This window comes from Salminus brasiliensis, chromosome 1 (genome assembly GCF_030463535.1).
Source record: "Salminus brasiliensis chromosome 1, fSalBra1.hap2, whole genome shotgun sequence".
Lineage (NCBI taxonomy): Eukaryota > Metazoa > Chordata > Actinopteri > Characiformes > Bryconidae > Salminus > Salminus brasiliensis.
The window spans coordinates 28625232-28650067 of record NC_132878.1 but is presented as its reverse complement, the minus strand read 5'-3'; the positions used below and the strand labels follow the sequence as shown (position 1 = coordinate 28650067).

At 41.7% G+C, this 24836-nt stretch overlaps 2 protein-coding genes across 3 annotated transcripts in view; both read left to right on the top strand.

Annotated features, from left to right (window-relative positions):
* gria3a (glutamate receptor, ionotropic, AMPA 3a) overlaps positions 1 to 5458 on the top strand; it is a 72794-nt gene extending 67336 nt beyond the window's left edge. The window contains exons 15-16 of one of the 2 annotated variants that reach the window (XM_072676647.1): positions 234 to 487; positions 3219 to 5458. In XM_072676647.1, the coding sequence (XP_072532748.1) occupies positions 234 to 479 (246 nt within the window). In that variant the 3' untranslated portion in view covers positions 480 to 487; positions 3219 to 5458. Of the gene's footprint in view, positions 1 to 233; positions 488 to 3218 lie in introns of those variants that run through there. The other variant, XM_072676649.1, reaches the window with a different exon arrangement.
* Positions 5459 to 10771: 5313 nt separating this feature from the next.
* Positions 10772 to 24836, top strand: part of nlgn3b (neuroligin 3b) — a 30855-nt gene continuing 16790 nt past the window's right edge. Inside the window, exons 1-4 of the mRNA XM_072676652.1 lie at positions 10772 to 11242; positions 21259 to 22036; positions 23036 to 23071; positions 23915 to 24070. Coding sequence (XP_072532753.1) covers positions 21568 to 22036; positions 23036 to 23071; positions 23915 to 24070 — 661 coding nt within the window. The 5' untranslated portion in view covers positions 10772 to 11242; positions 21259 to 21567. The remainder of the gene's footprint in view (positions 11243 to 21258; positions 22037 to 23035; positions 23072 to 23914; positions 24071 to 24836) is intronic.

Below are 24836 nucleotides of genomic sequence, written 5' to 3'. Positions count from 1 at the left end.
TTCCTATCCTTACCACCAACACACACTTCCTCCCTAACCCAATCTCTCCAGTTCCTTTGAGTGTGTGTAATGGTAATGCGTGTACACGCAAGCGTGAGTGCAGAGTGTGAGTGCCTGCTCATGTGCATGTGTGTGTTTCTCTAGAAACTCTGCTGTAGAGTGTGTACTCTAATAGTGTCTCTCCTGAATCATGTGTGTATGTATGTGTGTGACTGTGTCTCTGTGCTCTGCAGGATAAGACGAGTGCGTTGAGCCTCAGTAATGTGGCGGGTGTGTTCTACATCCTGGTGGGCGGTCTGGGGCTGGCCATGACTGTGGCGCTGGTTGAGTTCTGCTACAAATCCCGGCAGGAGACCAAACGGCTCAAACTGGCCAAAAACGCTCAGAACTTCAAAGCTGCTCCTCCAGCAAACACACAGAGCTTCGCCACCTACAGAGAAGGATACAACGTCTACGGCACAGAGAGCGTCAAGATATAACACATGCAGTGCGTACAGAAGCATGCTGTCTCAGTGTGGTATTATAATTATAATTAGTTATCACTGCCAGAACAAAATGTTGTATCTCTGAAATGGTACATTTATAGGAAAAAGAAAAAGTCTGACCTTTAATGTACCTTAATTCAGGTAGAATTTAGTCATTTTTATAGTTCGATAGATCATTCTATAGACTCTGGGAAGAAATATGTGTTTGGGTAAGCCTATGAAAAAGAAGGTAGGCCTTCTAGGTAGATTTTCCATTTCCGTTGTCATGACATCAGGCTTTAGCTAATGAATAAATGATTCAATCAATCAATCAGTCAATATTTATATTTTATTATATTAATTTATATTAATATATAGATTAATATAAATATATTAATATATAATAATAATATATTAATTATATTATATTAATATAATATTTACAGTAAGCGCTGTTGTGATGTAAAGTGGCATATGGTCAGTGAGCACTTAGATAAACAGAGGCCAGTGGCACAGTCAGGGATGACCAGACAACCTGTGATGAGTATTGTGGGAATCACCAGTAATGAAGTTTCAGGAATGAGTTTATAGAATCTAATGATTTAATATGAAATCTAACATTTCCACCCTGAGGTAATACAAAATCATAGCCTGACTGAACAGCTGTGTGCATTAACAGGATTGGTTGGTTCATGTAAATGCCGGATACACCTAAAACCAATATAATTCTGTAGCACCCTCAGCACAGATTTGCTCATTCAGCTGTTTTCCAAAGGGTCCACTACACAGTTAATCAGCTCCATTTAAGACTTGTTCAGTACTATTCCAGAGCAGTTCAGATCAATTCCAGAGTGCCTCAGTCCCATTTCAGCCGAGCAGCCGAGCCCTAATCCAAAACTGTTTCACTCCACTGATCCACATGTAGCATTTTCGAGTGGTTCAGTGATAAATTGTCTCAGTCTAATGTTGTGTATGGATTGTAAAGAAATTCAGCTGTTGGTGAGTTTACTAATAGACCTGAAATTTCTCTGATTTCTCTGACAACTCTCTGAGTTGATCCTCTCAGTCTGGATTGCAGTTATAGTGCAAGTTCTATTTTTAAAGATCTCAACTATGTTTAACATTGTGACAGTAGATGGAAACCTCAGAAAGGAATGCATTGGACTGGTGATGTTTCTTACATTCTTCTAAACCATCATTATTCTTTGTGTAAATATAAAGAGCAAACCATTTTACTAGATAAAAAATATATACATGTTTAAGGAGGTTAAAAGGCCTAGGAATTCTCTAGGAATTTTGTGTTGTGTTTTTGCAGCGGGAACAACACTAAAAGCTGTTACACACCCAATGCAATTTATTTGTGTGATTTACTCGTGTGGTTTATTCAGACAGTATTAAATAAATTGGAACACACATAGAGCTGATAAGGTCTTGCTCACCAAAATCAGTTTATTCTCCCCATGTTTTGTTGTTGTGAACTGCCGCAGGCAACAATAACTCTTTCAAGCAATCACAGATGTTGGCATGACAGCCCAGATGATGGCCAGCAACAAATAAAGGCCTCAGCATACTCCTAGCGTTCGACTGCGGCAAACAGTGTGACGCAATTGCAGGGAAAGCAAATGACTGCAGACGTCATGCGTAACTTCACAGACGCATACATGGCGCGATAAAGCCTGTGATTGCAGAAAGTATGTGAGCTTGTAAACTAGCGAAGGTACTTTGTGCAATGCTCACAATTTTCACTTCGCAGGAAGTATGCTAAGCCCTTAAGCGTCTTCAAGCAACTAACTACTCAAACATAAGAACTGCAAGAAAGAGCTTATAAACTTTGCTCTCCTAATCGGCCAGGCCAAGCTCTCTGCTCGTGGCTACGTCCAAATACAGCAGACTTCCTTTCCTGTCTGCTTTCCTTGGTTCTGCCTGATCTGTAGCTTATGGCCTCAATAAATGCTGGCAGAACTGACTGTGTTGATCCTTACATAGGCTACAGATGTTACCTGATATCACAGTTTGCTTGTTTAATTGGGAGCAGGGAATTTATTTCACGGTGCTTACAACATGGTGAAAAAAAAAAATTACACAACCTCCAGTGTGTACTTCGCCAAACTGCTTCTTTACCAGTGTTTCATTTAAGTTTACAACAGGAGATGCTAGGCTATTGCTGCTAACAAACACTGGACTGTCACCAATCTCATCTCTGTAAATACATGCCCAAAAGGTCTCTGGATATACATTCAGGTCTTATTTTGTTTGGTGAATTGATGTCGTTTGGAACACGGTATGACTTACTTTAGACTTTAAAGCACTAAAGTCAAAACTCCATTAATATTTGAGCATTCACCTATTTAGAAGTCAAAGAAATGATGAGAGAGAGAGATGAGAAATGAGATTAGTGACAATCCCAGTCCAACATTAGCCAAGCATCTCTCGTTGTAAAAACTAAAGAGGCACAGTTTCGATGCTAAACATGGCTTGGCTGATTGACTGCACCTCAGGTCAGTAATCAATCATATTCATTTGTTTTTTTGCCAAACTGTTCCATTAACAGCTGTAGATTTCACACTGCTACACACTGACAGATGGTGCTGGATCAACACAGCCTCTGTCACTGAAGAGTTCATTTGTTGTTCATAGCTCCATGCTGATGTCAGTCAGCCTGTTTTTTTTGTTGTTGTTTTTTTCACAGAAATAAATGTGTTGTTAGCAGATGTTCCTACAGCAGCACTGAGACAGATCTTTTTATGTTCCCAGATGGACGCTCGTCCCCACCTATAGATGTCACAGATGCACAGGGGGGGGACCAGATTCTCAGAGACTTTGAATTTGAACCAGATACAGAGTGGGCCATCCCACCACTCTCCTCAACAGACATCCCAGCTCTATTCCCCTTCCTCCTGATTTTGCTGTAACCATAGCGACTGCACTCTCGGATTCCATGACCTGTCGTCTCGCAGTGCCTTACAGAAGTACATCCCTCCAGCTCGCCTGGACATGCAAGCGAACAAACAAATACCCACATGCCACCAAACGATGCGCCTGCTGTGAGAGTCCAATGAGTCCAACTGAGCTGAGAGCCGTTTCAGTGTCCAAGCACTTAAGCTCCGCTGCTTCTCTATCCAGTCTGCCCTGAGCATGCTCAGATCACAGTGCTTCCCTGCCGGCGCTCTCAGTACAATAGGACTGACAGGCATACGCTGGTCTCCATAGCAACCCACACCACAAGGGATGTTAAGGTGCTCTCCTGGCTGCTTGCTGCATGTTCACAGCAGGAGTGACTCCACACTGACCAAGGTTACAACCTCTGCTGCTAAGAGACGTGCAGCTGGAAGATGTCCGCTCACTTTGACTCCATTCCAGTAGATTAGACATGTCCTACGATAGTTGAGCTATACCCCAGCAAGCCACTCTAGAGCAGTTCAGATCCAAGGACAGCATCACAGTTTCAGAGTAGTTTGGCCCAATTCCAGAGCATCTTAATTTTAGAGTGATACTGCTCCTTTCCAGAAAACGTTCACATCTGTTCCGCAGTGGTTCATTTCCATCCTATAGCAGTTCAGCTCCACTCCATTGAGGCACTGCAGAACAGTTAGGGCCCGGTCTTACACCCTGCGCAAGGCGCGTCACGATGCTCATTGCTATCTTACACCCCGCCAACAGTCCATTTTCACACCTTCCACCTGTGTTGTTTAAATAGCAACGGTGCTTGTGAAAAAAAGGTGTGTTCAGGTAAATTTCTGGAGTATCGCTGTATTGCCAATGGAAAACACAGGTGTGCCACTGACTGAAAACAACCTAGGCAGACGTCAACAGTCAGACGTTCATTGCTATCTTGGCAGTGAATTGTCAACACAGGCGCGTGCCCAGCGTGCGTACACCCCCACTTTACACCATTGAAATAACAAACCTGGCTCTTAAAGGAATATCAAGTGACATGCTGATTGGTTTATTACACGTTATGCCCAAAACACACCCATGAATAATTAAGAAACTTAGTACATGCCTTTTGCACGTTTCGAGATGCACAAGGCATACTTTTCCTGCTCGTTATGATAGCAAAGATACACTGACACACCCCAAATCAAGCTGTGCGGTGCACTGTTGCCAGCTCGTCAAAAGATTGCTAAAATAGTGCCCTTAATCTTCTGTGTAGAGCAGTTCAGGCCCAATCCTGGCCAGTTCAGCTCTATGTTAGAGTAGTTTAGCTGTGGTCCAGCGGTCCACTCCACAGTTTGGCTCCATTCCAGAACTGTTCAGCTCAGCCCAATTCAAGAGCACCTCCGTCCTATTCCATATTAGATTAGCACCATTTCAGAGTGATTCAACTCCATTCCAGAGACTTTTGCGCCATGTTCAATCCATAGCAGTTCAGATCATTCCATCAGCCTGGCCACCTTTTGAACTGACCGAAATCTTTACCCTCTCTCTATCCTTTCCTTTTTTTCTGGTCTTGGCCATTTTTTAACGCTCATTAAAGCTTCATATAAAAACAGAACAGGCACTAACAGAGTGTGGTCGCTAAAGGAGCTCAGTGTTGAAATGCTTCTGAATGCAGACTTTCTGCTTCTCTCTCTCTCTCTCTCTCTGTGCTTTTGCCCTTTAGATCACAATGACCTGCTGAAAAAAGATTTACGAGTTAAAATCACAGGTTTTATAGTTTATTATTTTAGTTGAATGACTTTAAAAAAAAGAAACTGTGATTGTGTTCTTTAAAATAAAAGTTAAATACTGTATAAATGTTAAAGAGAAAAGAGAAAGTGGATCTCTAGTTTTATAAATCACTGGGAGATGAATCTGTTCAAATATATTTGTTTAGGTCATTTTATAAACACTGCTGATTAATTCTGATTAAGATTGCATGTGAGGTTAATGGTAGGTTCTCATGCCCCCTCTTCCTCTTGTCTTTCTTCTCCTCTTTCTTCTCACATTTTCTTCTGGTCTTATCTCTCACCTGTGTAAGAAAAGAAATGCAGACTCCCTGCATGAATGCCTGTAGTCATTTTAGTTTTATTACGTTTTGTTAATAAAGGTTAGACTGAAAATGAGCTTGAGTCCCTGGAGTGTTTGCCTGCTGTGGAGTTAGAGAGGTACACAGTCAAAGCAAGCAAACTTCGTTCTGTTTGTGTCGTACATTTTTCAATCTGAAGTTTACTCGAGGTGGCTTTACACTCAACAAGAAATCTTCATATCACAAGTACAAAAGTTATAATTAGGTACAAGAGAAGTATTAATAGATATAAAAATCCAGAATTATAAATACATATAAACAATACAAGACAGTAAAGACAATAAGATTAGCTCATTAACATAACTTTAGTTTATTATTCTCTCTTATTATAACTCTCATGTATTCCATAAAGGTTATAAAAGATTTAGATGAACTGTTTAATGTCTATAATAAAGTTTAGTGTCCACTTAATTATTCAGTAACTACTGTGAAGTATTCAGTGTCCACTGTGGATTATGTGGAAATTATGCCAAAATATTCAGTAACTATAATGAATAATTGTGTATTGAGTAAGATTTATTCATTGTCCAATGTATAATTTAGTAGATACTTTGATTAATTCAGTATCCACTATGAATTTATCAGTGTCCACTATGAATTATTTGGTATCCACTATGGATGATTCAGTATCCACTATGAATTTGTCAGTATCAACTATAATTTTACATATTATAAAGTACTCAGTTTCCACTACACTGTGTGCAGAATTATTAGGCAAATTAGTATTTTGATCACATCATCCTTTTTATACATGTTGTCCTACTCCATGCTCTATAGGCTTGAAAGCCAACTACCAATCAAGTAAATCAGGTGATGTGCATCTCTGTAATGAGAAGGGGTGTGGTCTAATGACATCAACACCCTATATAAGGTGTGCTTAATTATTAGGCAACTTCCTTTCATTTGGCAAAATGGGTCAGAAGAGAGATTTGACGGACTCTGAAAAGTCAAAAATTGTGAGATGTCTTGCAGAGGGATGCAGCAGTCTTGAAACTTTTGAAGCGTGATCACCGAACAATCAAGCGCTTCATGGCAAATAGCCAACAGGGTCGCAAGAAATGTGTTGGAAAAAAAGGCGCAAAATAACTGCCCAGGAATTGAGGAAAATCAAGCGTGAAGCTGCCAAGATGCCATTTGCCACCAGTTTTGCCATATTTTAGAGCTGCAACGTTACTGGAGTATCAAAAAGCACAAGGTGTGCAATACTCAGGGACATGGCCAAGGTAAGGAAGGCTGAAAAACCACCACCTTTGAACAAGAAACATAAGATAAAACGTAAAATACTGGGCCAAGCAATATCTTAAGACTGATTTTTCTAAGGTTTTATGGACTGATGAAATGCGAGTGACTCTTGATGGGCCAGATGGATGGGCCCGAGGCTGGATCAGTAAAGGGCAGAGAGCTCCACTCCGACTCAGACGCCAGCAAGGTGGAGGTGGGGTACTGGTATGGGCTGGTATCATCAAAGATGAACTTGTGGGACCTTTTCGGGTTGAGGATGGAGTGAAGCTCAACTCCCAGACCTACTGCCAGTTTCTGGAAGACCCCTTCTTCAAGCAGTGGTACAGAAAGAAGTCGGTATCGTTCAAGAAAAACATGATTTTCATGCAGGACAATGCTCCATCACATGCATCCAAATACTCCACAGCGTGGCTGGCCAGTAAGGGTCTAAAAGAAGAAAAAATGATGACATGGCCCCCTTGTTCACCTGATCTGAACCCCATAGAGAACCTGTGGTCCCTCATGAAATGTGAGATCTACAGGGAGGGAAAACAGTACACCTCTCTGAACAGTGTCTGGGAGGCTGTGGTGTCTGCTGCATGCAATGTTGATCATAAACAGATCAACTGACAGAATCTATGGATGGAAGGCTTTTGAGTGTCATCGTAAAGAAAGGTGGCTCTATTGGTCACTGATTTGTTTGTGGTTTTGTTTTTGAATGTCAGAAATGTTTATTTCTAAATTTTGTGTTATATTGGTTTACCTGGTAAAAATAAACATGTGAGATGGGTATATATTTGTTTTTTATTAAGTTGCCTAATAATTCTGCACAGTAATAGTTACCTGCACAAACAGATATCCTCCTAAGATCTAAAATCTAAAAAAAAAACCCCACTCATCCTTCCAGTCTTTTGGGTTGATTGAGAACATAGTTGTTGTTCAATAATAAAAAGAATCCTCTCAAATACAACACACTGTATGATTTTTTTGGTATTTCCTATGAAGTATTTAGTATCTACCATGAATTGAATGGTATTTCATTATTGATTATTGATTATTATATGACTGATTAAGAATATTCTATGGATGTTTAGTGTCAACTGTGACTTTTCAGCATCTATTAAATTATTCCGAATCTACTATGGTTTATTATTATTTATAATCTTCTATGAATGTTCAGTATCTGTCATGAAGTGATCAGTATCTACTTTGAATTATTCAGAACCTACCACAAATTATTCAGTATCTGCTATGAATGTTTTAGTATGTATTAGGAACTATTCATTCAGAATATGTAGTGTTTATAGTAGCATTTTATAATTCATTTAGTTTTGACTATATAAGCAAATGGATGAAATGTACATCATCTAGATAAGATTAGTAACCTTAAAGCATTAAAATATATAACTGTTTCGCACCCTGCAAAATGATGATATCATAATTAGGTTTAAATGACCAGTGGCCCTCCTAATGGAGCACCCGGCTCTCCAATCCTCAGCTTTTCTTTTCAAAGCATGCTGGGTTTAAGGATCAGATTTTTTAAAAGTTTGCTGAAACTCAGGGTATTTTACTCCCACCATGGGAGCATTGGGAGCATTGTTACCTGTGCCCCAGGTTGAAGCCATATCTCACTTACAATATGCAACGTACACTATATTGCCAAAAATATTCACTCACCTGTCCAAGTAAAAAAAATGTAGCTGTTCCATTTAATTCCATGGCCACAAGTGTATAAAAGCGAGCACCTAGGCATGCAGACTGCTTTTACAAAACATCTGTGAAAGAATGGGTCGTTCTCAGGAGCTCAGTGAATTCCAGTGTGGTACTGTGATGAGATGCCACCTGTGCAACAAATCCAGTTGTGAAATTTTCTCACTACTAAAAATTCCACAGTAAACTGTCAGTGGTATTATAACAAAGTGGAAGCTTCAGCAACTCCGCCACGTAGTCTCAGGCCACGTAAAATGACAGAGTGGGGTCAGCGGATACTGCGGTGATTGAGGTTGCCAACTTTCTGCAGAGTCAATCGCTACAGACCTCCAAACTTCATGTGGCCTTCAGATTAGCTCAAGAACAGTGTGAAGAGAGCTTCATGGAATGGGTTTCCGTGACCGAGCAGCTACCCCCAAGCCTTACATCACCAACAGCAATGCAAAGCGTGGTGCAGTGCTTCTCTTAGCCTGCTTAAGCCACTCTCAGGCTTGTGGATGTGGTTTTGTTCACAGCATATTTACTATGAACTATAAACCTGAGTAAAACTGTTTAAAAAGAACAGTCACTGGCGCTCAGCTACTTCTTAACAGAAGTGTAATCATAGTAGTAGTAATAATAATAATAATAATAATAATAATAATAAGTAATGATCATATTATAAAAGAAGATTCAGCTTTCCTAACATTAAGTTTATATTCCATTAAAAATTCTGCATCATTGCTTTTTAGCATCTCATGATTTAGCAAGGACAGACTTTCCATAATGTGCTGTTTTCACACTGTGAGTAGCTGACAGGGTGATGTGTACTCCTTCAGGTACTGATTGCACTCAGTGCTCACCAGGCTAACACCCCAACATGTGCAATAAAACAACTAAAAGTGAGGAACTGAAAGAGAAAAGAAAGAGAAAAGCTGTATGAGGGAACAGCGCTGGCCTTTATGACTCAAATGAAAGAGTCTGTATATTTTTTTTACATTATAAACCTTCAACAAATAAAAGGCATGAGCTCCTCCAGCAATGTGTGTAACATAGAGCTCAGGTTTACCAGCAGATCAGAACTATGCTGAACAGCTCTGGTCTGTTCCTCTCAGGCTTTCTGAGCCACTTGGTTCCAAGCTGCATAAAATACGTCATTTCTCCAACAGTGAAAGACGTTTCTTTTACTGCGCCTTTACCACAACTGTGAAATATAATGCAACATAAATGCCATCATTTTCATCAAATAGTTTTATTATAGCCAATTATTGAAATGCTTGGCTTTTAAACATATCATCTGAATGATTAGTAGCATCAACTCGTTTTGCTGATTGACCAATGGCATCCTGTTTTGATTGGCTAGTAGCATCCTTGCTAGTGTTATGATTGGCTATAAACATCTTGCCTCCAGTTATGATTGGCTAGTAGCATCCTGCCTCGTGTTTTGATTGGCTAGTAGCATCCTGCCTCCAGTTTTGATTGGCTAGTAGCATCCTGCCTCCAGTTATGAATGGCTAGTAGCATCCTGCCTCCAGTTATGATTGGCTAATAGTATCCTACCGCCTGTTATGATTGGCTAATAGTATCCTACCTCCAGTTATGATTGGCTAGTAGCATCCTGCCTCCAGTTATGATTGGCTAATAGTATCCTACCGCCTGTTATGATTGGCCAATAGCATCCTACCTCCAGTTATGATTGGCCAATAGCATCCTACCTCCAGTTATGATTGGCTAGTTGCATTCTGCCTCGTGTTTTGATTGGCTAGTAGCATCCTGCCTCCAGTTTTGATTGGCTAGTAGCATCCTGCCTCCTGTTATGATTGGCTAGAAGCATCCTGCCTCAAGTTATGATTGGCCAATAGCATCCTACCTCCACTTATGATTGGCTAGTTGCATCCTGCCTCGTGTTTTGATTGGCTAGTAGCATCCTGCCTCCAGTTTTGATTGGCTAGTAGCATCCTGCCTCCTGTTATGATTGGCTAGTAGTATCCTTGCTAGTGTTATGATTGGCTATAAACATCTTGCCTCCACTTATGATTGGCTAGTAGCATCCTGCCTCCTGTTATGATTGGCTAGTAGTATCCTTGCTAGTGTTATGATTGGCTATAAACATCTTGCCTCCACTTATGATTGGCTAGTAGCATCCTGCCTCAAGTTATGATTGGCTAGAAGCATCCTGCCTCAAGTTATGATTGGCTAGTACCATCCTGTCTCCTGGTGTGCTTGGCTAGAACATTTAAGTAATTTAGTAGCATCCTGCCTACCGTTATGATTGGCTAAGGGCATCCTGCCTCCAGTTACGTTTGGCTAATAGTGTTCCTAGCAGGAGCAGAGACTAGTATCCAATCCCCGCGCAGGAGGCGGGGTTTGTCACAATACGGGTGGGGAAAGAATGAAGCGGGAGAAGGGGCTTCACTGGATTCTCTGTTATTACTGGTTCTGTGCGCTGTGTTTTTCTGAGGAACGCACGCGGGATGTGCTTCCCGCTCTCTTTCTTTGCTTCAGTTCTCTCTTTTTTCTTTTTCTTTTACCGCTCCTTGTCGGCGCGTGCCTGTGAGCGCCGTGTCCTCCTGGTTGCCTGGTAACGCGCGCGCGAGCGGCGGTGGGCGCTCCTGACCTTGCGTCCGCGACCGCGCTGCGCGCTCCCGCACTCAAAAAAATCGAGCTGGAGAGACCGGGGGGCTTAATTATAAAATAAGAACATAAAGGAAAACAGGCGAAGAGGAGCGGGAGTGGAGGTGGAGGTGCAGGTGAGGCGGCGCGCGGCGGCGGGTGTTGATCAGCATCAGGATGAGATTAAAGATTCAGGACACGCAGAGGCGGACCGAGCGCGCGAGACACCGGATGTGGGATTCGGCAGGTGAGCCCAAATTACGGTCCTTATTTTTACACCCATCTGCTCACGAGCACGCGCATTTATTAACGCGCTAATGACGAGGGTCAGAACCGTGCGCTAACGGTCATACTGCACGCGCCTCTGGGTTTAAGGCTTTTACAGCAAATCTCCATTAGAAAGAGAGAGAGAGAGAGAGAGAGAGAGAGAGAGAGAGAGAGAGAGAGATGGACGTATAAATGGAGAGAGAGAGAGATACAGAGATAAAGAGAGAGAGAGAGAGGAGATTAAAAAGACATGGAGAGAGGGAAAGATGGAGGAGATGAGAGAAATAGATGGAGGGGAGAGAAGATGAAAGAAAGAGAGAGAGGAGATGAGAGGGGGGAGATGGAGAGAGAGGGGGGGGTGGAGAGAGAGAGAGGGGAGAGAGAGATCGAGTCAGAGTTGGAGAGAGAGAGAGAAGGAAATGAAGAAAGAGAAACATTAAGATTATGGGGTGTCTCATGAGCACCCTTCATTTCCCGTGTGTGTGTGTGTGTGTGTGTGTGTGTGCGTGTGTGTGTGTGCGTGTGTCAGAGCTGGCTGTTGGGGACTGATGGCAGACAGGCCGGGAGATCCAGCACATTCGACAGGGCTAGAGAGAGATAGAGAGAGCACCCTACATTGAGAATGGGCCGCTCACCTGTTGTGCATCAACACACACACACACACACACACACACACACACACACACACACACACACTCCGTTACTCCGAGCTCCGTTACAGAGGCAAACCGTTACAGAGAGAAGAAGCCCCGCGTGCCTTCGAGTTGTCATGGTGATCTAGCCATCTGTTGGTTTCATTTGCTTGATGCGCTCGCGAGTGAATGTGTGAATATGTGTGTGGCAGATGTGTGTGTGTGTGTGTGTGTGTGTGTGGCGTGTGCACACCATCGCGCTCGCGCGCATTACCGAATGAACCCTGAATGTGTTTTTGTGAATTTCCGAGTCCACAGTGTTTGCAAGAGAAGCTGTGTGTGTGTGTGTGTGTGTGTGTGTGTGTGTGTGTGCGCGCCTGCGCGGATTCTCCTCCGCATAGTTTATCATCCGCCACTGCGCTACGGAGGAGGAAACACGAGCACATTGGTATTCACGACTCGTACTGTAGTCTCTCGATCCACCGTCACATACACACACACCCTCTCTCTGGCTGAATGTGGACCTTCACACACACACACACACACACACACACACACACCACACACATAAATTAAAGGGGAACTTTATTTGGCCTGGTTTGTCGCTACCTGTAGTGCGCGGTCAGTCACCACTGATGACAACTTCACCCTCTTTACCTGAACTCACAGAAACCTCACAGCTCCACACACTCCAGCAGCAGTCAGGGGGCTGATGCTGAGAGCCGGGAGCTGCCTGTTGACTTCTGAACGTGTGTGTGTGTTCACATGAGTTCACATGAGTGTGAGTTAGATGTCTTTCTCCTTCAGTCGATGTTTCTACGTTTGCATTATAATGTGTGCAGTACACCGCTCGAAATGTCAGAAGTGTTACTGAGAACATTATACTTAAAAACCTGATGCATGATGCTGTTTCCTGTAAGGTGATAGTACCTTACAAATGCAAGCTCTGTGCTTAGTGTACCAATGTAGTACCTAATGTAGAAGTTCAATGCATGGATATGGTGTACAGGGTAAGAGTATGGTGTGTAACGCATGGATATAGTGTAAGGTTGTAATATATGTGTGTAGTGTATAATGGATGGATGTAGTGTAAGAATGTAGTGTATAATGGATGGATGTAGTGTAAGAGTGTAGTGTATAATGGATGGATGTAGTGTAAGAGTATAGTGTATAATGGATGGATGTAGTGTAAGAGTGTAGTGTATAATGGATGGATGTAGTGTAAGAGTGTAGTGTATAATGCATGGATATAGTGTAAGAATGTAGTGTATAATGGATGGATATAGTGTAAGAGTGTAGTGTATAATGCATGGATATAGTGTAAGAATGTAGTGTATAATGGATGGATGTAGTGTAAGAGTGTAGTGTATAATGGATGGATGTAGTGTAAGAGTGTAGTGTATAATGGATGGATGTAGTGTAAGAGTCTAGTGTATAATGGATGGATGTAGTGTAAGAGTGTAGTGTATAATGGATGGATGTAGTGTAAGAGTGTAGTGTATAATGGATGGATGTAGTGTAAGAGTGTAGTGTATAATGCATGGATATAGTGTAAGAATGTAGTGTATAATGGATGGATATAGTGTAAGAGTGTAGTGTATAATGCATGGATATAGTGTAAGAATGTAGTGTATAATGGATGGATGTAGTGTAAGAGTGTAGTGTATAATGCGTGGATATAGTGTAGTGTATAATGGATGGATATAGTATAAGAGTGTAGTGTATAATGTGTGGATATAGTGTAGTGTATAATGGATGGATATAGTATAAGAGTGTAGTGTATAATGGATGGATATAGAGTAAGAGTATTGTGTATAATGGATGGATGTAATGTAATGTGGTATTATATAGTGTATAATGTATAGGTATAGTGTAAGAATACACTATCTATATCTAATGTATAGATATAATATACGAGTATGAGGGGTATAATACATGGATATATTGTGGTCTGTAATGTATAGAGTATAGTGTATAAATGTATGTGGTGTATAATACATAAATATAGTGCAAGACTGTACTGTTTAATGTATAACGTATAGATGTAGTGTAAGAGCACAGTATGGGCCTCACAAGCAGCCCTCCTCAAAATTGTAAGAGCAGACCTATGAATGTTTGGGTGTTTTAAATTTAGCCTCAGACGCAGGTCCTCTTCTTTGGAAGTCAGTAGAAATCAGTTAAATAGTGCCCCACAACACTCCAATGTTTTGAGGTTGTGTAGGAAAGCAAGTTAGCTGGGATGTTAAGTTAGCATAGCTAGTAATTTTATGATCAGTGTCCACAGCAGTAGCTTACTTCAGACTGTGTTCACTATGAATACAATATGACCACACACCACTTGATACGAAATGACCAGAAATTCAAACACAAACTGTAAATGTGGCTGTGGTGCAATAAGGTCAACAATGTATAGACATTGTGTATAAGGTTACACACACTTTTAACTATTAACATTGTTTGAGGAGTCAGATTAAAGCTGAAGGAGAGAGAGAGAGACTGAAAGTGAGTGTGTGGAACTTCAAGGTTAAATTATGAAATATTGAAGCAGCCTTGAAAGCTGCAGGACGTCGATGCTGAAGCACATTGTGAATGATGTAAGAGATCACTTGTAATGATTACTCGGGACTCATCAGTGCACTGATATCACTGTAGATCTTCCACAACTCTCTCTAGTGTCTTCACTAATTCAGAACAGAGTAGAACAAACACGCTGCTGGACTGGGACTGAAATATTAGTGCACACACCATTTGGGGGATTTTCTTTTCTCCGTCTGCACCGAAGTGTGTTCTGTGTGAGATGACACAACAGGCGGGGTCATGGATCAGAAAAGGTCGTCAGTGTTACAGTGATTGATTGAATTAATCTAATTGTACGCCACCAATTAGCTGTGGATCTACAAGGCTATTTTAGCGAAACTGGAGTGTGACCATATCCCCACCACTAAGCAAATCAGCTTTGAGGCTAAAGTAGCTAACAAGTAATGGAAGCTTATACCTCACTTAATAGTACCAGAGCTATGATGCCAATGCAGCCAACAAGTGATGTCCCTTTTGGAAGCTTATACCCTATCAGTTAGCACTAAAGCTAGGAAGCAATAGGAGCTTCAGCGCCGGAGTGTTCAGCACCATGGACAGCGACACACTTTCGCTCTCTATTGCTGCCTTGGCACATAAATGCTGGAGTTCACACTGTTTATATCTTTAAGCATTACAAGCTGACTCCCAATGAATTTTAGATGTTCAGTACAGTGTGCAGATCAGATATAAGTAGGGCTGTGTAGATATGAGTATCTTAACAGTGTAGATGTGAGTTACCATTGTAACCTATATTTTCAGTTCTAGAGCACCTTTAAACCAAAACCTACTCATGCATAAACTGTCTCAGCTCAGTGACATTTATAGGCCTTTGAGCAAAAACAGCATGTTTAAAATTCTGCCACCGATGCTACTTTGAGAGGGCCATTCCTAAAGTTTGCATTTCCTGTTTTTTAACCTCTGTGTGTCCTATGCGTCTTGTTGAATGACCCAGCTTTGCCTTAGCTTCAGTTCCAGGATAGATGACCTGACATTCTCTTGAAAAACTCTCATCGTTTCTTCAGTGGTAGCAAAGCATTCACATCCTGATGCTGCAAAACATCCCCAATGATTTAGTTTTTGTGAGGTTCTGTCTTTGAAAAGCAGTAATGTTTGTTTGTCAGACATTAGGGGGTCCATGTTGGCCAAAAAGCTCTGCTTGAGATTAATCTGTCTAAAGGACATTGTTCAAGAACTTTGGATTGAACGGTGTCCTCTGTGCTGTTCCTCTGTGGATCCTTTTCTGACCTTCTGAACACTGACCTCAGCTTGGGCTCTTTGTCACTTTCTAGTGCAGTTTTACCACAGGCGTTTCAAGAGAATGTCAGGTCATCTGTCTATGAGTTGAAACTGAAGCCTTTAACACTAACGCTGGCAGATTTGCTGTGTGAAGCTGAAGCAGTCGGGGTATCCACTCTGAGTTGTCTTGTAGCCGTTTGTTTACACCCAAGTGCATTCGGCTGGTAACCTTCTGGCATTAACCTCTTCATTAACCTTTCAACAATTCTGACTCAGTACGTTTCTCTAGAACAGAGCTTTGGTCATGTCTTAATCATTTAACATCTTAGCCCTTTAAGCAAACTTATAACACACACAACGCATCGCACACACACACACACACACACATACACACACACAATGAGAGCAGAAATATCTTAAAATCACAATCAGAAACATCTAAAATAGCATTAAAACCACCCCAGAACACAGAACTACGTTACACATTATTCACAGAAGCAAGAGGCAGGAAACACTGAAGGGTCCATATTCTACATTTTTCCTCTGATTACGTCCTCATGATCTGCACTTATAACATTTGTTTGAGTTTATGAACCGAAAACAGCTACCCTGTTTAAAAAGCTAGGCTGAACCACAGACTTAGTGTAAATGGTTTGGGTTAAACTCCTGAACGGCTGAATGGGCGTGGCTAAACGCTGTGGGCTGTTTGGGTGGGATTAAGTTGCTGTAGGCTGAATAGGCTGTATGGGTGTGGTTAAACTACTGTAGGCTGTATGGGTGTGGTTAAACTACTGTAGGGTGAATAGGTGGGGTTACACTGCTGTTGACTGAATGGATAGGGCTAAACTGCTGTAGGCTGTATGGGTGTGGTTAAACTACTGTAGGCTGTATGGGTGTGGTTAAACTACTGTAGGGTGAATGGGTGGGGTTACACTGCTGTTGACTGAATGGATGGGGCTAAACTGCTGTAGGCTGAATGTGTTTAGTCATATGTAAATGCTATGAGAGATTAGTTACCACCAATAAATGATAAATTACAATTATGAGGGCCCAAGCATGCCACAGATTTCAGGATAACTAGAACAAGGCAATAACCATGCCCTCCCCATGTGAGACTTGTTTGATTCACTGGCAGGGCAAGTATATCAATAAGAGTCCTTGTGTAACATGATTTAAATTGAAGTCGCTTTGGATAAGAGCATCAGCCAAATGCCGTAAATGTAGAAAGTCATATTTTTGGGTGTTATTTGTAACAGACTCTGTCACTGAGCTTTAATGGTTGTTGCACACACATCCACCACCCTCACCCTGGTCCACCTCACTCACACCACACACATATACACATACTCCGGTGTGTGTGTTGTGACTCTTTTGGTGTCCTACAGATTCTGATGCCTCAGCATAAACACAATCCTATTACTATCTGTACACACACACACGCACACACACACACACACACACACAAAGCTGCCCCTGAAACCCTTAAAAACACACTGTTTACCTATTCTCAGTTATTTCTGGTGCTCTCCTACTTTAATAATTCTTGAATAAAATACTACTGAATTTTATTAAAACCTGATCTCCATTCTGAGGCATTTCTGTTTGCTTGTATCTCAAAAACAGTAACTTCACCCAAAGTTAATGTAACAAGATTTCATTTCAAAGGGGGCATATTATGAAAAGCTCTCGGTTTTAGTGCTTCTGCACATATATATCTCGAGAGCCTGCCAGCCCACAGACTGAGAAGAAGACAACCTAGTCATTTTTGTAAGCTCTCTGCGAGAAGACAGGGCATTCAACACGGCATTCTGATTTGGCTCAGCCTTCTACATCAAAAGCAGTCTCATTAGCATTATACCGCTCAGGGGGTGTGGTTCCTTGGGCTTTTTTAAAAACATATGTTGGCCACTGAAAAATGTGACTGCAGACATCACGAAAGGAACATGGCGAGAGATGTGGTGTAGCTTCACAAGTCTTGATGCTAGTTTGTGCTAGCCTTCACCCTGGGGGGGGGGTGAACTATATTCTGTCTTAAGGATTCTCACAAATGAGGCAATGCATTTGGTCACAGAGCACCCTGACTACTCCAGCCGAACAGAATATTGTTTTAAACGTAGGAATGAGGAGCACTGTCTCTAGAATAAGTGAACAGTGAGTCTGGCCAGCACAGTAAATGGATGAACCACTGGAGAAGAGTTATTTCTCCAGTCCAATAAGTCTTATGGGACATATTTGCCTAATATGTATTTGAGTAGAACTGTGTTCATTAAAAGAAATCTATGGAGGTTTGTGGAGGAAGGGGTCACTGGCTGCAGAAGGTTTGAGAAACCCTGCTAAATAGAACCCTTTTAATAGTGCAACACGGCCTCAATGCTTATAAAACACTAATCACAGGATGGGTTGGGTGGTATGAGCAGTGGTCCCCACCCCTTCGTTCAAGATGTAAAAACTGAGGTGCTGCTAACAGTGCTCGGTTGTAGCAGAAGAGCCAGTTTGAGAATCCTGACACTTCCTTTCGTATGCTCTGTTGGTCAATTTAAACACGCACAGAACCAGCAGAACTGTCAGACTATGGAAATATAGCTGGGTGGTGTTCTTGTAGGCTAAATCTGCTGTAAGGTTTAACTGTTGTGGGATGTTGTGAGTGTTTTCTCTGCAGATGTTTCTTTACTTACCCTCAGGCTAATTACACTTGCATTTAAATATGCGAACAACACACACACATTTACCCATAGCCCCCCGCTTCACATCTGGGCTGCTGGAGAGATAAAAAAAACCAACGCTAATTCTAATACGAACTTTGCACGAAGTTAGCATAGTGCAACATTTCCATCTCCATTGTCTAACTCCAGCAGTTAGTTCCTCCTGTGCTAATACTGGCCCATTTTTTCCCCCCAGAAATTTGTTTACTATAATATAAGAAGGCGGGTTTCACTTAGGAATGAAGTGATTGACAGTCTTGGCTGGAAGAGGCCTCCTGCAGGACCTGTATTGTGCCCTCTCTGTTCATTACATGCAGTAGCGAGTTAATCCAGGAAAATTCCACATACCTGCAGAATTGACACACACAGTTAAAAAACTCATATATTTCAAGGGGTCACTTATGTTTTTAAAAAATGTCAGTTTGATTGGGCCTGCTGAGAAAATACAGCCCATTTAATCAGTGCAGACGATAATTAAAGCACCATTTTGTTTCATCATTTTACTCTTGACATTTTGTACAGGCTGTTTTCTATTCCTGCTGTTCGGCACATTAGTATTATGCCACATTCTACTGGACTAAATGAGCCACAGTAAAAATGATATTAATGTTGAAATCACTGCTTAGGTACAGTCTGCGAGACCTGACTGCTAAGTCACAGTGAAAGCCAATGCTAGCATCACAACCAAGGCACTGTTAGCATCACTGCTAATGTATATTTAGCATCACTGCCAGTGAGCTTGATAAACCACGGTAATATTGTTGAAAAACAGCATTTCCGTCACTGCTTAGACATTCTAAAAATACTGAAAGCTAGCAGTGGCTGCTGTATACATTGCACCATTAATGTATACTTGGTGAGAGGAAACTGATAAGCCACAGTAAAAGTGCTGAAATATAGTGCTAGTATCTCTGCTAAGGTCAATTCTCAGACTGATCCTATAAACTACAATATAAATGTTGAAAATGTGTGCTGGCATGTGCTGCAAATGTGCTAATGCAGTGTTAGCATCAATGCTAATGTACATGCTATGAGACTAAACTGATGAGCCAGTACAAATGATGCTAACGCTGGCTTTCCACATTTTCACAGCTGGCTTATCAGTTCAGTCTCATAGAGGCTTCTGTACTAAATATTTTATAAAGTATATGAAAGGCAATCATCACTTTAACTTCATTTCCCTCATTAATTTTACAGCAGTGTAGAGACGTGTCAGCTGTAGAATTTGTGTTGCGTTATTTATGGATGACACAGCCGTCAGTTCAGCAACGGCAAGCTGCCAAACTCGTTCAGGTCCGAACCATCTGAGCGGAAACATGTGGAGGGGAACGGAGCTCACGCAAAAAAAAATAAAAAATGATTTGGGCCCATCTGATTTTTCCTTCTTACCTCAAAGTCATTTTCCACATGAGTAAAGACTGTAGACTGATCCTGGCTTACAGAGGCAGTCATGCTAGTGTGACTTTTTTTGATGAAGTGTAAAGACCTATTACTAATATCCAGACTTACTAATATCCAGACTGATTTTGAAGAGCTTAACACTGAATAAACATGAAAATCTATGTATTGTAAATTAAATGGCATTAATGTCTCAAACCCAAACTGCAAAAAATTCCATTCTTATTGCTATGCCCAGGAAAGTGTGATAGCACAAAGAAATAGCACAGGAGCATGTCTAAAAATTCAGTGTAAAGATCAATGATTTATGAATATGCATGATTTTGCAAATTGTATATTCCCTCAACTCCTGCGTTCTTAACCCCATCCCTTTCCTGCTACACTGCTTGTGGTGAACAGACTGAGCAGGAAAATGATCTTCCATTATAACCTTAATAACCAGAAGCTAGGGTTTGCAGTTCATCCGCCAAAAAAATGTTGAGTGATAAATTCAACAGCAGCTGCTAAATGTTGAGCAGTGGTTAGAAGAGTACCTTGGAGCTCATTACGCTAGCGTTAGCATGGCAGGGCAATGACTCAGCTCAACACCACAGAGCTGATTAGATTCGATCGTCCTGTCACTCCAACACCAGTCCCTCGCTCAGAACCAGGTCTTTGCACTGAACGTGGGTCAGTGGAGCTCCAGAAAGATAGATTTGAGTCTGGGTTGTTGTTTGAAGCTGTTTCGGCCTGCCTGCTAAGATAATGCTAACGGTTATCAGTGTAGATTCACTCCCTAAATCTTTAGACAGGACAAGCATAATCACCATTAGTGTTGGACACAGATGGAATTTGGCCTCCGCCTGTAACTCATCAGTACAGTGAACACACACATACACACTAGTGATCGAACACACACACAGTGGACAGTGAGCACACATGCCCGGAGCGGTGGGCAGCCATTGCTGCGGTGTCCGGTGAACAGAGAGGGTGAAGTGCCGTGCTCAAGGGCCCACAACCATTGGGCAGTATATCTAGCTTTGCTAGGGCTTAACTGATACACCATATTTAACACTTTTGTCAGTGATGACAGTGCAAACATGTGTTTCTGCTGCCTTGCTGGACAAGATCAGGACATCCCTACATTTAACATGTGTGTTTTTGATGGTGTTTTGAGTTTAGAATTTGTAAGTTTTATATGATAATTTTCGTTTCAGTTGAAGAAAAGACCATCGCTGGATAAAATTATAAAAATACAAATGTCAAGAAATAGATTAAATTCATTCTAATTAAATGAATAAATACATAAAAGATAAATAAATAGTAGATGTGCTTACTAGGTTGAAGATAATTTCACTCCCAAAAATTTTAATATTAAAAGTGTCATTTTTTATCATGGGGAAAAATGAGCAAGATCAGTACTGACTATTGTGTGTCTGTGTGTGTGTGTATGTGTGTGTGTTTGTGTTTAGGTGTGCACCGGGTGTAAAGGAGTCTGCCCACACTGTGAGGAGCAGCCGAGATTTACCTGTGGATTCCTTGACCAATGGCATCATCCATACAGAAACCACCTGGCTGAGGGGCGGAGCTTCACATCCACCCGAGTGTGTGTGTGTGTGTGTGTGTGAGGTGATGAACGAGTCTGTGTGTGTATGAGAGAAATAGAGAGCTTGTTAGGTTGTAATTTATGGAAAAGGGTGAACATGCACGTGAGTGTGTGAATATAGTCACACTTACCTGAGTGTGAAGTGTGTGTGTGGGTGTGTGAGGTGAAAGAGACCATGTGGCACACACGGACGAGAGATCACCCGTCACACACTCACCGACTCTGGCGACCTCTGACCTTTGCCCTTAGTGGGCTGTGCTGGGTGTGGTTGCCGTGGTGTGTCTCCATGGTGACGGCGTTGAGCTACCAGCCCACAGTGAACACTGCTCTGGGGCGTCTGCGAGGGATGCGGGTCGCCGTGGCGGCGGAGGGGCTGGGCCCGGTGGATCAGTATCTGGGCGTGCCATACGCTGCCCCCCCAGTGGGGGAGAAACGCTTCATGCCCCCCGATGCCCCTTCGGCCTGGTCTGGCGTCCGGAATGCCACGCGGTTCCCGCCTGTCTGCCCCCAGACTGTCCGCAATGCTGTGCCAGATATTATGATGCCCATCTGGGCCACGTACAACCTGGACACAGTGGCGACGTACCTGCAGGAGCAGAGCGAGGACTGCCTGTACCTCAACATATACGTCCCCACACAGAGTGGTCAGTACACATTTCCATTAGGGGCCTTCAGATTTATGCCCATAGGACAGGATCTGATGTTCTTTAGATGTTAACTTGTTCTTTAGACTTAACCTCCAGAACCTCCAGAGTCAAAACAGTAAATACTGTTTAAATACTCTCTATTTCAAAATGAAAAAAAAAAATAAAGTATCATATCTCTGTGCACAAGAATGATCTTACGGAGCATTTCTGCTAAGCTAAACAGACATCTAAACTACCTCATGTAGAACCTATGTAAATTTGGTGAACAGAGCATCAGCCCCTCCCTCACCCTACCCACTTTATTCTGATTGGATGCACCCAGATATGTAACCAATGCCACTTTGCCCCTTAGGTAAAATACTTAAGATACATAAGACCAGCCCCTCCTTGCCAACTTTGCTAAAACAGAATGCACTAGACGCAAAACCCCTGCCTCTCTCGCAATATGATTGGTTACATTTAAAAGCATAAGCCCTGCCCCCTCTTGTCCACATTAATCAGATAGAATGCACTAGGTGCTTAAGCCCCGCCCCTCTGGTTCAACTTTACTCAGATAGGATGCCCAAGACTGCATAAGCTCTGCTTCTCCTGCACACTAATACTCTGCACTAAAATGCATAAGCCCCGCCCCTCATGGCCCACTTTTCTTAGATAAAATGTACTAGATGCATAAGCCCCGCCTTCCTTCCCCTGTTCCTCAGATAAAATGTACTAGGTGCATAAAGCCTGCCTATCCTTGCTCACTAGTCTAGTGGATTTCTTTGTCTGCTTTTTGCAAACCTCGTGTTGTCCAACTTCACAACAGTTGCTATGGAAGAACAAATTTTTGGCGGAGCCTGGAGACGGGGATTGTAATATATCTACATATAATCTGCATGCATGAAAACCTGCTTATACAGCTCTAACACAGATGATCTGATCCTCAAATACAGGCTTATGTTTTAATCTCTCTCTCTCTCTCTCTCTCTCTCTCTCTCTCTTTCTGTCTCTCTGCAGGCACTAAGAAAGCAGGCGGTGATTCGGAAGATGATGGTATTTCCTGTTTTCATCAATCTTATTTCTTTTTATTCATTTTTAATATTTATCTTGTTAAATATTTATTCATAATCCTTTCATCGATCTGTAATTGGTAAAGGGGATTGGCGCTGTGGTTTCTGCAGCCTTGCGTCAGCTGGAGGGATTCAGAGCGAGTGTGTAAACACAGCGCTATCCGCCTTCAGCTTTTTACACACACACACACACATACTCACACACACACACACACACTCATTCAGAATGCTGTATGAAGCTCCAGCGTTTACAGACATGAATCAGACTCAACACACACAGCTATTCAGCCTTCGTTCACTCAGAGCACTAAACAACATTAACATCATTATTTTGACATCTGCAGTAATCTGGATTTTTATCAAAATGCTATTTTTTCTGTGTTTATAAGACATCATTAACATGTAGACGGATATATCTGAAAGCGATTTGGCTTCCTGGCTGCTTATCAACAGCATTACTGAAAATGCAGCTCTTGGAAAACACTCTCAGTGTTGTTGTGCTTGTGTGGATGGGTAAAGCATATGTGTTTGAACACCCTGACTATACAGTGTTAACTTGCAAATGTCCATCAGTGTAATAGATGCTATTCAGTTTGAAATATGTTTAAAATTTTATGTAGCTTCCCTTTATCATTTACTGTATAATGTAGCTTAACTTAATGGTCAGACCAGGTTGGATTACATGTTTACAGTGTAATTTAGGATAATCATGTGGATACAGCCATATTCTAGTTATTGAAAGCATACTGTTTACATGCTGTTTTTATTTGTGTGTGTGTGTGTGTGTGTGTGTGTGTGTGTGTGTGTGTGTGTGTGTGTGTGTTAGGTCTGCGTGAGGCACGTGAGGACCCCCGGCCAGTGATGCTGTTTATTCATGGGGGATCGTACATGGAGGGAACTGGAAACATCATGGATGGCAGTGTCCTCGCCAGCTACGGCAATGTCATCGTCATCACGCTTAACTACAGAGTGGGAATACTGGGTACACAAACACACACACACACATACACACACACACACACACACACACACACACACACACACATTTGTATACATATATACAATATATGTTTATTTTTATTTACTGAATACTCACAGAATATCACAAAAATTACATTTGACAAAATATATAGGTTATTTTCATGGTTGCATGATTTGTTACATTTGTAATATAATAATTAATAATATAAAGATTATTATTTTGAAAACTAATATTTTAAAGAAAAACATTTACACATCCTCATCATTTACATGAAAGCCATATCTCTGTTTTTTCTTTTTTTTGGTTAGGGGTTTCTAAAATCATCACAGAGTCACATGTTCAGTGTCATAACATATCAGTCAATAACAGTGTCATAACTTCCTGTTAGCTACTCCCTGGTAGCTTCTCTCTGCACTTATAAAATAGGTTAGCTTGACAGCACGCATTTGATTGACGAACACACAGTACAATGGGAAAGTCCAAGGAGTTCAGTGTAGATCTGAGAAGGTCTGAGAAGGATGATCATTGTTTAACACAAGTCTGGAACATCTCTTAGACGCTTTTCTAAACCACTGCAGGTTCCAAGATCTTCAAGTTCAAACAATTGTGCATATGCGCAAGTTATTGGGAGGTGTAGCTACTTTGCAGAGGTCTGGAGCTTCAGCTCAGAGGAAATTTGTTTAGATGGTCAGGAACAATCCAACAACCACCAAGACACAGGCCTGCCATCAGCTGGGAACTTCTGGAACACCAGTGTCACTGTCAA